The sequence below is a fragment of the Rattus rattus genome, chromosome 2 (assembly GCF_011064425.1).
Source record: "Rattus rattus isolate New Zealand chromosome 2, Rrattus_CSIRO_v1, whole genome shotgun sequence".
Classification (NCBI taxonomy): Eukaryota; Metazoa; Chordata; class Mammalia; order Rodentia; family Muridae; genus Rattus; species Rattus rattus.
Window position 1 is genome coordinate 36,462,526 of NC_046155.1, and position 13,583 is coordinate 36,476,108.

The 13,583-nt window shown below is 41.8% G+C and overlaps 1 protein-coding gene across 1 annotated transcript in view; it reads left to right on the plus strand.

The window, feature by feature from the left end:
- Window positions 1–13,583, plus strand: part of Ide (insulin degrading enzyme) — a 116,937-nt gene that overhangs the window by 32,247 nt on the left and 71,107 nt on the right. The window contains 5 exon segments of the mRNA XM_032891853.1: window positions 212–419; window positions 4,132–4,301; window positions 9,855–9,977; window positions 12,553–12,665; window positions 13,073–13,235. Of these exon segments, the coding sequence (XP_032747744.1) occupies window positions 212–419; window positions 4,132–4,301; window positions 9,855–9,977; window positions 12,553–12,665; window positions 13,073–13,235 (777 nt within the window).

The window sequence follows — 13,583 nt, forward strand, 5'->3', positions numbered from 1 at the left end:
TGGCCCATGTTGTCCCCAAAGTGATGTCCAGGTGGGAATTAGAGTCTAGGTCTTCTTGTTTACTTTCTAAATAATGGTATTTCAGAGCACCCTCACTTAACTCCCTCTGTGTATTGTCATGTTAAGAGTTTCAAACCACTTATAATTCATCTTCATTTACTAGCCTGTAACATTGAGAAATGGTTAAGTCTCTGTGTGTTTTCTCTTTCAGGGTCACTGTCAGACCCTCCAAATATTCCTGGCTTAAGCCATTTTTGTGAGCATATGCTGTTTTTGGGAACAAAGAAATATCCTAAGGAAAATGAATACAGCCAGTTTCTCAGTGAACATGCTGGGAGTTCAAATGCATTTACCAGCGGAGAACACACCAATTATTATTTCGATGTTTCCCATGAACACTTGGAAGGAGCCCTGGACAGGTAATAATGAATACCTTGCAAATTACTGAACTTTGTATAGTTATGAACATTAATAAACATAGTAATTATTGTTTTATGAAGATGACGCCACTGTTTTATAGTTTAACAAAGATATTGTAGGTCTGGTGGTCAGCTGGGGGCAGGCCCTTGCCACCAAGCTTGTTGACCTGAGTTTGCTCTAGGATCCACATGAAAGAAGGAGAAAAATGACCCCTGCAAGCAGTCCTCTGGCCTCCATGTGCTTTCCCTCCCCTCCACCCTGCCCAAGATAATCAAATAAAGCAGGTTTTTTTTTTTTTTTTTTTTTTTTTTTTTTTTTTTTTTTTTTTTTTTTTTTTAAGAAAAATTTTTTTTTCAGGCAGGCATGGTGGTGAATGCCCCTAACCCCCACACTCTGTTGGCAGAGGTGGATAGATAGAGCCCTGTGAGTTCCCAGCCAACCAGGACTACACCTGAGACCCTGTCTTTAAATCATCCATATGTGCTCAGTGGTGGTGCACACCTTTAATCCCAGCACCTGGGAGGCAGAGGCAGGCGGATCTTTGAGTTTGAGGCCAGCCTGCTCTACAGAGTGAGTTCCAGGACAGCCAGGGCTACACAGAGAAACTCTGTCTCGAAAAACCAAAATAATAATATAATATATTAACAACAACAATAAAATTAAATAAATATACACACACGTGTATGGTTATTTTAATCAGTACACCTCCCTACCCGCACTGTGTTTTATAAAGCAGAAAACGTAATGAGAGATGTCACATATTTACTTCATGGTAGAAAGAAAGTAATGACACAACTGTAAACTGGCCTTCAGGCCTATAAAATATTATATTGACGTGTAAAATCCTCACTCGCCCTCTCATTCTAACTGGACGCACATCTTTCACACGTGGTAAAGAACCTGTGGCAGCCTGGAGGATTGGCTCAGCTACAAGAGCACTTGCTTTTTGTGAAGATCTGGATTTGGTTCCCACCACCCACTTGGGAGCTCATAACAATCTATAACTTCAGTTCCAGGGCTTCTGATGCCCTCTTCTCCTCTCTTCTGGTACCAGACACACACGTGATGCACGTACATACATGCAGGCAAAACTCTCATAAACATTTAAAAAAAATTTAGGAATTAAAAAAAATAATCTGTGCCAATGTCACAGATCTCTTTTAGAACAGTGTTCCAGAATGCTGTATCTTAGATATTCTCTCTTTAATTTCATACTTCTCAATGATACTTACTTAGTGAATATAGAATTAAAAACAAAACAAAGCAAAATTCTGTGCACTAGTATGTGAGTGTCAGTAGTTTGAGCTGTGTGTTCGTGTGCAGGCATGTGGATGCCACAGAGTACATGTCGAGGTCAGACAACCTTGCATGTTGCTCCTTGACTTCACCACTTGAAGCAGTCTCTTGTCATTTACTACCACAGACCACACAAGGCTGGCCGGCTGCCTGCCATCTCCTGAGGAGTGCTGGGATTACAGGTTCTGGGGAATCCCAATTCAAGACTTCACCTTACACTGGAAAGCACTTAATTCACTGGGCCACCTCCCCTGCTCAGATACACTCTCTCTCCTGCTGTTTCAACTTTAAGGGTATCTTGAAAGTATTTTATGGACCAGGCTCGGTCAGGACAGCACAATTTCTTTTATTTAAAAAATTTTAAATTACTTGGATGTACTTTGTGTTTACATGGCGGTCATGCACGTGCCACAGGATGCACATAGAAGTCGGAGGACAGCTTGTGAGAGTCCCTTATCTCCTTCTGCTATGTGGATCCTGGAGATTGAAGTCAGGCCATCAGACTTGGTGACAGGCACCTTTGATGTATATGTATGTACACCAGAAGGGGGCATCGGATCCCATGGGACTACAGTTGTTGGTTGTGAGACATTATGTGAACCAGGACCTCTGGATGAGTGGTCCTGTGGAATCAGAAAGGTATATTAGTTGCCTAGAGTTACATACTATGTTATTTTTTGAATTGATGCTTATTAAAAATTCATAGGCTGTTTAGTATTTCATAAGAGCTCATAATCATGACTTAGTCAGACTGCTGTGACATACTTGGGCTTTTTCATTGCACTGCTTCTTTCTACTAATTAAAGTTTTCCTAAAATTCAGATCACACCTTTTAAAATTCAAGTCACCTAATTTGTTTGTCCTGAGGTGCCTGAGTTTTAATGAGTTCCACTGCGGGCTGCACATTTAAGATTTTTAAAATTATTTTTAAAAAATTGTATATGTGTGTATGTGAGAGAGATGTGGGGTGTGTGTGTGTGTGTGTGTGTGTGTGTGTGTGTGTGTGTAATATCTGTATGAGAGATGTGTGATGTGTAATATGTGTATAAGGGTGTGTGGTAGTATGTAGATGTATGTGTGCGATAGGACTTTCTGACTGTAATGTTTATGATGTATATGATCTTATGTGTGTGTGAGCGTGTGTCAGTGTGTAGGTTGAGGGTAGAGTATATATGTCTTAGTTAGAGTTTTACTGCTGTGAGCAGTCACCATGACCAAGGCAAGTCTTATAAAGGCTAACATTTAATTGGGGCTGGCTTACAGGAGCAGAGGTTCAGTCCATTATCCTAAAGGTAGGAGCGTGGCAGCATCCAGGCAGGCATGGTGCAGGAGGAGCTGAGTTCTACATCTTCATCTGAAGGCTGCTAGCAGAATACTGGCTTCCAGGGTGAGGGTCTTAAGCCCATGCCCACAGTGACACATGTACTCCAATAAGACCACACCTCCTAATAGTGCCATTCCCTGGGCCAAGCCTCTGCCACCCACCACAGTGCACTGGTCTTGATGATGTACAGAGGCGAGAAGACAGCTTAGGTCTGGCTTTCTCTTCTTACTGTGGCTGCTGATATCAAACTTAGATTGTTAGGCTTACATGGCAAGTACTTTTACTTGTTCAGCCATTTCACTGACTACACACTCAAGATTTGACAAAGATTTGTCTACTGCTTTTTCCTCTTTTGAGGAAACCTAAATTTCATAGACTTTTTTTTTTTTAAAGATTTATTTATTTTATACATTTGAGTACACTGTAGCTGTCTTCAGACACACCACAAGAGGGCATTGGATTCCATTATAGATGGTTGTGAGCCACTATGTGGTTGCTGGGAATTGAACTCAGGACCTCTGGAAGAGCAGTTGGTGCTCTTAACCACTGAACCATCTTTCCAATCCCCCAAACTGCTAATCTTAAGTAGACAACAGCCGTCTCTTAAGGTCACTTTTGACCTTTTGATGTTAATATATTGATATTTTCACTAATTTTAGCATCTCGGAGAGATCAATGCCTCTGCATTTACATATGCCCAATTCTGTACTTATCTTCTATTGTTTAACAGTTCTTTTTTATTTCTTTTTCTCAGAACAATGGTACTCCTCCCAACCCCCATTAAAGTGAGACATGGTCTCATTATGTCCCTGGCTTCCTAGAATTGACTGTGTAGTCTGGGCTGGCCTCTAACTCAGTATCTGCCTCCTGATTGCTGGGATTAAAGGTGTGTATCACCACACCCTGCCCTAATTTTTTTCCCCTTTGGTCTTATGCATTCTAGCAAGTATAGTATCACTGAGCTAAGTCCTCAACCCTAATTTCTTCAGATCTTATGTAATTCATATTAACTAAAAGGTTTCAAAAACATTTAAAAGCTGTTGTTTTAAAGTCTCAGTTCTCAAGGTCGTACTTCTGTTTTATGTTTTTAGGTTTGCCCAGTTTTTCCTGTGCCCCTTGTTTGATGCAAGTTGTAAGGACAGAGAGGTGAACGCTGTCGATTCGGAGCATGAGAAGAATGTGATGAATGATGCCTGGAGACTCTTCCAGCTGGAAAAGGCTACAGGGAATCCCAAGCACCCTTTCAGCAAATTCGGGACAGGTTTGTCAGCTTCATGCGTCAGTCAGCTGTGGCGCTCCTTGATCTCCTTGAGTCTCATGGGTTCCCTGCACGGTGTTTTCATAATTTGTTTCCCAGCTTTTATCCATTCAAGTATGAGTCCGCGTGTTTTGGGAGTAGAACAGTTAGGAGCTGTGCACGGTTACTCCCTGAGACTTCAGACGTGCTGTGTAGACATTCTCCACTAAGCTGCACACTGGCTCTTTGTCCTTGAAACTGGATCTTGCCCTGTAACCCAAGCTAGCCTCAAACTTCAAATCCTCGTGCTTTAGCTTCCCTAGTGCTGGAATTACGAGCAGTTACCCAGAAAGGTTATTGTGCTTTTAAAATACTTAGTTAATATAAAATATAAAACAATGATAATATATTGTGTAATATACTTATACATTTGTTTATTTTCTAAATTAATGTCTTTGAGTTTAGACACTGCTTCCTAGACATACAATAGGTCCAGAGCAATTGACTTGATTATAGAATTGTAGAAGTTATAGTTAGAGAGGTCAGCATAGTGGCTTCCTAATTGTATTCTTACAGAAATCTTCCTTCCTCCCTTCCTCAGTCTCTCCCTTCTTCAAGCCTTTCTTTCTTTTCTTTCCTTTCCTTTTCCTTCCTTCCTTCCTTCTTTCCTTTTAGAAAGGGACTTTTGTATCTTAGCTGGCTTTATCCTACCCTGACCTCCCAAGTCGTAGGATTGCAGAACTGATCACCATATTATTTCTTTTTAAATCTGAATCCCTGATAGGTATCCATATGGGTTTTCTTCTTTTTTCCATACCTACCTTTGGCTTTAGTTCTATAGCTTCTTAAATTGGAAGCTTTTGTTCTTCTGTGTTTGGTTTGGTATTTGATTGTGGGTTCTTGTTTTCCCTGTCCATCGAAAGTAAAGTGAGAGCAGTTGAGTATTTTCACAGGCAGTCTGGGAGCAGGAAAGGACAAAGTGTAGTTGTGGTTATTCTCAAGTGACTGATTGCTCCAGTTGTAACCCCTTAGACACTGAGAGCAACTGGGTGTAGTCTCCTGGGAAGGAGATGAAGCAGAAGTCAAAGAGTGGACGACCTGTTTGACACTTAGGTGGACAGGAACAGTTGGGAAGACCGTGGGTGGAAGGACCTTGGGTGGGGCTGTTCTTCTGCTGTGGGTGACGATGTTCTTAATTGTTGTTTATTCTAAATTGTTATGTAATCTTATGCAACAAGTTCCGAGATTATAAATGGGGCCATGGTTACTTCGTCTGTCAGTTAGCGAGTTATTTTTTTATTTCTCAGTGTGTGAAGGGTATTGTCTGCACTAGCAGGGTTAAAGTTTAGGTGAGGAAGCTGGGCAAACCCAGGATTTCCCAGATGTCAAGTCAGGCACAATTTTCCAAGATCATCATCTCTTTTTTCTTCTTCCTCCCACCTTACTGGCTTTTAGTGATGCTTTCCTAGAGTATTTTGTGTATTTATTGACCTATTTTTTTGTTTGGTTTTTGAGACAGAGTCTTAAAGTCCCTTTTCTCAGCCTCTGAGTGCTGTGACTACAGTTGTGTGTTGTTCGTGGAGCCCACGCTGGCCTTAGACTCACTGTGCAGTCCAGGCTGAGGTTTTGAGTGCTGGGGTCACAGGCTTACCCACTGTGTCTGTCCTCCCTGACCATAATTTGATCAGGCTCCTTGCTCTCTGCCTTGGAGTTGTGAGAGTTCTGTGCAAATGTCGGTTGCTCTCTCTGTCACATGTGCACTGTGCACATCTTTTACTAGGCCTGGGTGGTCTTTTCATTTTGTTGGTTGCCTTTGATCTTCTATGGAAAGGTTTGTTAATTTTATGTAGTCCCATTTATTTTGTTTATGCAGCTTGAATCTGTGATATGGCATCAAAGTCATTACCATGGCCAATAGCAAGACATTTTTCCCTGGGTTGTTCTCTAGAAGTCTCAGGGCTTTACCCATTTCGATCCTAATTCTTCTCTCTGGTGTTCACACACAATTGCAGGTGTGGTGCTGTTACTGGATATTGAGTACAGAGATTAGAATACAAAGAAATCAGTACTCTAAAAGGGATCGTTGATTTTTTTTTGTTTTGACATAGTGAATGTTTCCCTACACAGTCCTGGCTGTCCTGGAACTCACTATGTACACCCGTCTGGCCCTGAACTCACAGAGGTACACTGGCCTCTGCCTCCTAAGTGCTGGAATTAAAGACATGTGCCACCATGCTTGGTGGAATAATTAATTTTAAATATAAAGTTTATGTAGATTGATCATTTTGATCATCATTTATGTGTTTATCTGTGTGTTCTATGTACACCATATGTGTGAGTGCTTTTGGAAGCCAGAAGAAGGTATCAGGTCCTCTGAAACTGGAACTAGAGGCAGTAATGAGTCGCCTGATGTGGGTGCTAAGATCAGAACTTGGGTTCTTAATTCCAGAGCCATTTCTTCTGCCCCAAGTCTGATTAGATTTATAAAAATATAAATCTAGTTGCAAAGCTTCCACCCTGAATATAGCATGAACTGGAGTTCTAGTGTGTCCCACTCATTGTAAAACCATTTATTGAGCCAGTAAGACAAAGAAACACCAAATGGATGCCCTGACTGGCAGGTGTCCAAGTCCCCTCAGGCTGCTGTAGCTGAAAGTCTGTCCTTCCCCCGCTGTCACAGATATTTGGATCAAAGCCACTTTCCAAAAGCCACTTAGAATCAAGTGTCCTATGTAGCAAGGAAACATAAAAATCTATGGTGGCATGTGATGCTCTGCCCTGTCATTGCTGCATTTGGGAGGTGGAGGCAAACAAGGCCGTCCTCAGCTACGTAGAGTTTAAGGTAGCCTGGGCCACATGGAACCCTGTCACAGACAGAGGTAGGGTACCGCTGTGATGTGTGGATGGAGTACGGGTGATCCATAGGATGATTGGCCACTCAGCGCTCTAGCTGAATTCTTTACAAAGTTCAGTGGAAATGTTCAGTGGTGTGCCAGCCGTGTGATCTGTAGCCTCAAACAGTGCCTACAGCAGCCACAGCTCCTGACAACTGGGCCAGTCAGAGCTCCTGCTGGGCTGGTCGGCTTCCTGCCCTTGACTTTCAACACGACAGCTTTATGGTAGTGATGTTCTTCCACTGGGCATGTGGTGTTTCTTTGTCTGTCTGTGAAACTGTAAATATTGACCCTCAGTGTCACCCCTCCCTACTCCTTGTCTTAGTTCTGTTACTCTCTGCTGATGAGCCTGCCTCTGTTACTCCCTGCTGATGAGCTTGCGTCTGTTACTCCCTGCTGATGAGCTTGCCGATGCAGTGAGTTCTGTTACTCTCTGTTTTGGTTTCAGTGAGTTCTGTTACTCTCTGTTTTGGTTTCCACCATCCTTCAGAGGTAACTAACTTGTTTTTTGAGTACCACAGTATACTTGTGGATAAATACTCCATATATTTTTAACTGACTTAATCCTTACTATTTCCTAAGCTTTTCCATTTATATATATTTTTTTATATAAAAATACATATTATATACACAATATGTATGTATATAATATATACTATATATATATACTTTTGTTTTGTTTTTTTCAAGATGGGTTTCTCTGTGTAGCCCTGGCTGTTTTAGATCTTTTATAAACGAGGCTGGCTTCAAATTCAGAGATCCTCCTGCCTCTGCCTCCTAAGTGCTGTGATTGAAGGTGTGTGCCACTACTGCCCTGCTAAAATATTTGTTTGTTTGTTTGCTTGCTTGTTTATTTTTCTGTTTTTATGAAGCTGGGTAGAGAACTTCATGCCTGTTGAACGAGTAATCCAGCACTGAGTTGCATTTTCACCTCTGCTTTCCTTTCAGGCATGGATAGCTATGGAAAGCTAGAAATTTTACTAAAAAAGAACTGAATCAGTCACGTGCACAGGTGCCTGGTGATGGCCCTTGGGAGATTTCTCCTGAGGCCCTCCTTTAATAATACAGATCTTACACTTGTGTGTATGCTCAGCCATTTATGATGGAATTGCCCTTTTAAGTTTTCCAGGAAAATTTATATGCATAAAAAACTGTAGTATCATTCAGGATTATTAGAATACCAAGATAAAAGGACTTAAATTTTTGACTTATTTATTTTATTTTGTGTGTATAAGTGTTTTATCTGCATAATACGTATACTATATGTGTGCCTAGTACTCAACGAGATCAGAAAAAGGTATCAGATCCCCTGAGACTGTGAGCCACTGTGTGGGTCTGGGGACTCTCCAGCCCCAAGGACAAGAATTCCTCATTGCCCCAAAGGCCAGCCAAGGCAGGACCTTCTCCCAGAAGACCTAGGATACAAGATATCTTTAGTCCAGAGCTAGGGCTCGCTTTAGTATTGGCAGAGCCAGGTAGGATTCATGATCCGAGCAGTGGCATTTTAATTTGGTACAAATGACCCATCTAAATTAGCACTGACTTAGGACAATGCGGTCTGGAGATGGAGTTTGTAATTGTCCTCTTGGCTCTATTCACATTGCTCTCTAGATGTGGATGTTTCGGTAGGAAAAGGTCGACAGGATCATTTGTTCAGCGTTTTTTCACTACCTTTCTAGCTGTAGTATTTATTTTTTACCGTCTGGAATACTTTGCGTGATGTATGCGTATGCCAGGATTCCTCCCTGCACCTCCCTGCAGCAGCAGTCCCTAATCCAAGGTCTTATTTCAGACCATCACTGGTTTGGACATGTAGTTTACCTTAACTCTCCTAAGAGACCTTCCACCAGCATACCCCACGCCCGCCACTTCAGAGGTACAAAAATAGCACCGCATCCTATTTTTCCCAATTTAGATGAAACCCATGAGAATTCACATTACAAATTTAATATTTCTTCTCAGAATAGTAAATTTGTTCTTTTCTTTCCACACGGAACTTGGTAAATTCCCCAAAGATTCCCTAGTGAATCTGTTCAGTTAATTATAGGATGCACAGGGAATTGAGAAGCAGTGTGAGTGTGAGTGGAAGCCAGTGGATCTCATTTTGTCTAAAAATGGTCATAATACCTGTATCCTGTAGACTTTTTTTCAGTTTTTTACTTGTATGCTGTTGTTTGAGACAAAGTCTAACAGTTTAACCCAGGTGGACCTGAAACTCACTGTGTAAACTGACTCTGCAGTTCGTCTGCCTCAGCCTCCTAACTGGTAGGATTGTAAGCGTGTGCTACCATGGCTAGCCCAGAAGCAAAGCTTTCATATAGCATTTTTAGGGTTTTATGGAAAGTTCTATTTGAAAATAGTCAGTGGTGTGCTTTTAACCCCAGCACTCAGAGACAAAGGTAGGCAGACCTGAGTTCAAGGCCAGCTTGGTCTACATATTTTATTCCAGGACAGCCAGAGCTACATAGATACCCTACTTCAAACAAACAAACACATAAAATTAATAATCTGTTTTCACTGTAAATATTACCCGCCCTGTTTATTCAGTTCATGTTCAAACATAGTTGGCTAATGTATATGTTAGTTTCTTTAGTTCATCTTAGAGCAATGTCAGTAATAACGAAACTATATAAAGTTCACAGACTTTGCCTTTTCTAAGAAATACCTTTTCAATCATTTTTAGGAAACAAATATACTCTAGAGACTCGACCCAACCAAGAAGGCATCGATGTAAGGGAAGAACTCTTGAAATTTCACTCTACGTATTATTCGTCCAATCTGATGGCGATTTGTGTTTTAGGTCGAGGTAAGAGCTAAACTATCAGTGGAGTGGTTTCGTTTTGGTCCATTTTGACTATTTACAGCGTATTAGAAGGATGCGGGTACAGGTGTTTATCTGCTCATAGTTTTGAAAATGATCAACAAATGGGAATTTTACTTTAAACGAACATCTTCAAAAAAGAAGTTTAGAGGGCTTTAAGTGGAGACCTGAAGAACATGTGAATTACGAGTGCGTTTTCTAAATATATAAAAGCAAGGGAAGGGCACCTGGCGAAGAGCGCCAGACTGACCTTACAGCAGTCTAGTATCTGCACAGGAAATGAACACTCGACAGGAGACCGGGGGGAGGTGGGTGGGGGCGGGGATCCTGAGCAGCACAGGTTCCTTCAGAGGCGTAGCTCGGTGAGCGCACGTTCCCATCAATCTGTTGGGTTTTCTCTTCGCCATGCTTGGTGCAGTGCTGCCTCTGGATGTGGCTGCTGTTCTGTGTTGCTGGTGGTAGATGGGGCTTTCAGTTGCCCTAGTCCTTCTGAAGGCAGTTTCCTTTTATTGTTGTGTGAGGCAGGGTCACACTGCATAGAGCAGCCTGGCTTCAGGTTTGCGGTAATCCTCCTGCCCCTGCCTCCCAGCCATTGAGATTATAAATGAGAGCCTGGCCTAAAATTAAATTTGGGTTGGCTACAAGACAAAATGGAATAACAGATACTAAAAGTGCATAGAGTCCAACAGCCTGACCTGGAAGGCCAAATACACTGCCTTCTTAGCCCTGTGGCTGTGAACTAGTGAGTTTTTTACTTTACTAAACATCTGACTTTGAATTTGACGAAGAGAGCTTGGGAGGTTTTCTTCTGGCCTCTGTGTGCAGGCCCACTCACATGTAAGTAAGTGTAACTAATAAATGTAACCTAAACCATGATACTGCTTACTAAAGATATATAGGCTAAATATTCACTATTACTGGATATACAGGAACTCAGTCCTGGAAACCAGGATCATAAAAACTGTCTGTATCTTAGAAAAAGCGCATGATTTCTGTCTATGTTTTGATAAACACTAATGGCATTAGCTAAATGAAGCAATAAGCACCTCAGTGTTCTCGATTTCGTGGCAGTGATAGAGTAATGTTCCATTTTCCTGATCAGGACACGTCACTTCCAACCCAGCTGGCTCCTGCACTGAGCTCAGTAGAGTTGAGAGATCTGGGAGAGATGTGAGAAGGAACTACCACTGATCTAGGATCAACAGATGATTCATTTTTCCTTTGGGGACAAGAGGAAGATTAGCTGTGTGGAAGGGTCTCTGTTACAAAGGGACAAAAACATTGTTTTCTGACTTCGCTGTAGCTGTTCCTCTGTAGAGCAAATACCATCCAAACATTCGGCAAATAAGTAATGATGGAATGTTGCCAAGTACGAACGTCACAGAGGTAGAAGAGACTCAGTTCTCTGGGCTCTGGGGCTCTCAGCTTAGTGGGGAGGTGAGGCAGAGCAGTATTCTCAGATGCCTTACCTTTAAAAAGTTCCATTGTGCGGCTGGAGAGATGGCTCAGTGCTTAAGAACACTTGTTTCTCTTGCAGGGGACCTGAGTTGGGTTCCCAGAACCCCTACAGTAGCTCACAGGTATCCATAACTCCAGCTCCAAGGGATCTTTACTGACTTCCGTGGGCACCAGGCATGCATGTGGTACCACACATACATGCAGACAAAATGTTTGTGAATAGATATTAAAAGAAAGAGAAGCCCCATTGTGGTTTTATGCTTTAATGGCAGAAATACTGGAGAGTTCCAGCATACTTGGTAGAAGGACTTTACTGTCCCTAATACTTGATGTTGACAAAGCAGTTGGCAACTCACCGTGCTCCATCACTGCATAAAGATGTCCTCTGATACTTTTTCTTATAATACTTATAATAAATAACCCAGACTGGTCTAGAACTCAGAAACCTCCAAAGTTGGCTGCCAGTGGGATTATATGTATATGCCTCCATGTCTGGCCATCTGACATCTCTTGCATCAAATACATTTTATCATTTTTGAGTCCACTTGTCATATAACAATTAATCGTGGTCTGCCTTTTGCCTAGCTGTGCAAACGGTTCTAAAGGCAGCTAAGTAGTTGGTTGTGGTGGTGTTCGTCTTTCTTCCCAGCATTTAGGACACAGGCAGGTGGATCTCTGTGAATTCCAGGCCAGCCTGGTCTACAAAGTAGGTTCCAAGGCAGCCAGGAACACAGTCAGTGTTCTCTGTCTTTGATACTTGGTTTGAATTTGTTGCCAGAAAGTCTATGTGGATAATATATGTGTGAGGAAATACATTATGAAAACTCTCTGGATATTTGGAGTCTCTACAGCAGAAGGGACTGTGAGTGACATAGTTCTCAGGGTTGTGCAGGAGCCTCTGACGCAGTGTAGACACTGGCAGGCTCTGACTGCTTCACCTTTACCGGATACAGGGACTTTTTCTTTTCTTTTCTTTTCTTTTCTTTTTCAGTCTTTTCTTTTAAAACCGTAAGGCATTTCAGAAGGTCCTAAGGCCTTAATTTCTGTCTGTGCTTCAAGTTCTGGTTGATTAAATTCTGCTTTCTATCTTTGTTTCTTGTAGAATCTTTAGATGACCTGACTAATCTGGTGGTGAAGTTATTTTCTGAGGTAGAGAATAAAAATGTCCCTTTGCCCGAATTTCCTGAGCACCCTTTCCAAGAAGAACATCTTAAAGTAAGTGCACACATTTCTGCTATTTTTCATCTGTGAACATAATCGTCATAACAACGTAATCAATTTTATACGTGTTAGGAATGTGTATCAATGAAAATACAGCAGTATGTTTTGGTCTCTGCATGCTAAGAATAGTTTGGTAGCTGTGACCTTGGCAGGCTATTAAAAGTGTTACCAGTGCCAGAAGGCAAGTATCCAAGGCAGTCTCAGGATCTAGGGCACCAAGCCCACACCACTTAGCCCAAATAAAAAGTGCCCTGAGTGAGAACCCGATTCCTTTCTCTGTTTGTGGTCATTTCTTTGCAGTCTGATTGACCAGAATCAGTACTCTTCATTATTAGTATTTCACTCAGTAAAAGTTATTTATAAAACCAGTATTCTGTGATTTGTCCTTTTTTTCTCCCCAGCAACTTTATAAAATAGTACCCATTAAGGATATTAGGAATCTTTATGTGACATTTCCCATACCAGACCTTCAGCAGTACTACAAATCCAATCCCGGTCATTATCTCGGTCATCTGATCGGGCATGAAGGTCCTGGAAGCCTGTTGTCAGAACTCAAGTCAAAGGGTAAGTGTCTTTGGGTGGCACCTTCTGAGTGTGGTAACCCCGCAACCCTTGTGTTTTCCCAGGTCCCTCAGGTCATCTAGGAAGGAAGGGTTTTGGAAGACACTGTTGGGCTCTTGAGTAAGGTGGTCTTCATCAGCGTGTGCTCTGCTTTTTGTTTTCAGCTCCTTTTCACAACTCTGTTTTACCCTGGAGTATTTATTGATCAGTGATTGTGAGCTATTTCAAAAGTTACCATCAGACATGTTGGAATTGAACCCAGACCTTTGTGCATGCCGGGCAAGTGCTCTACTCTTGAGCCATGTACTCGGCTGTAAATGGCGAAGAGGCCAAAAAACTAAAAGCCAAGCT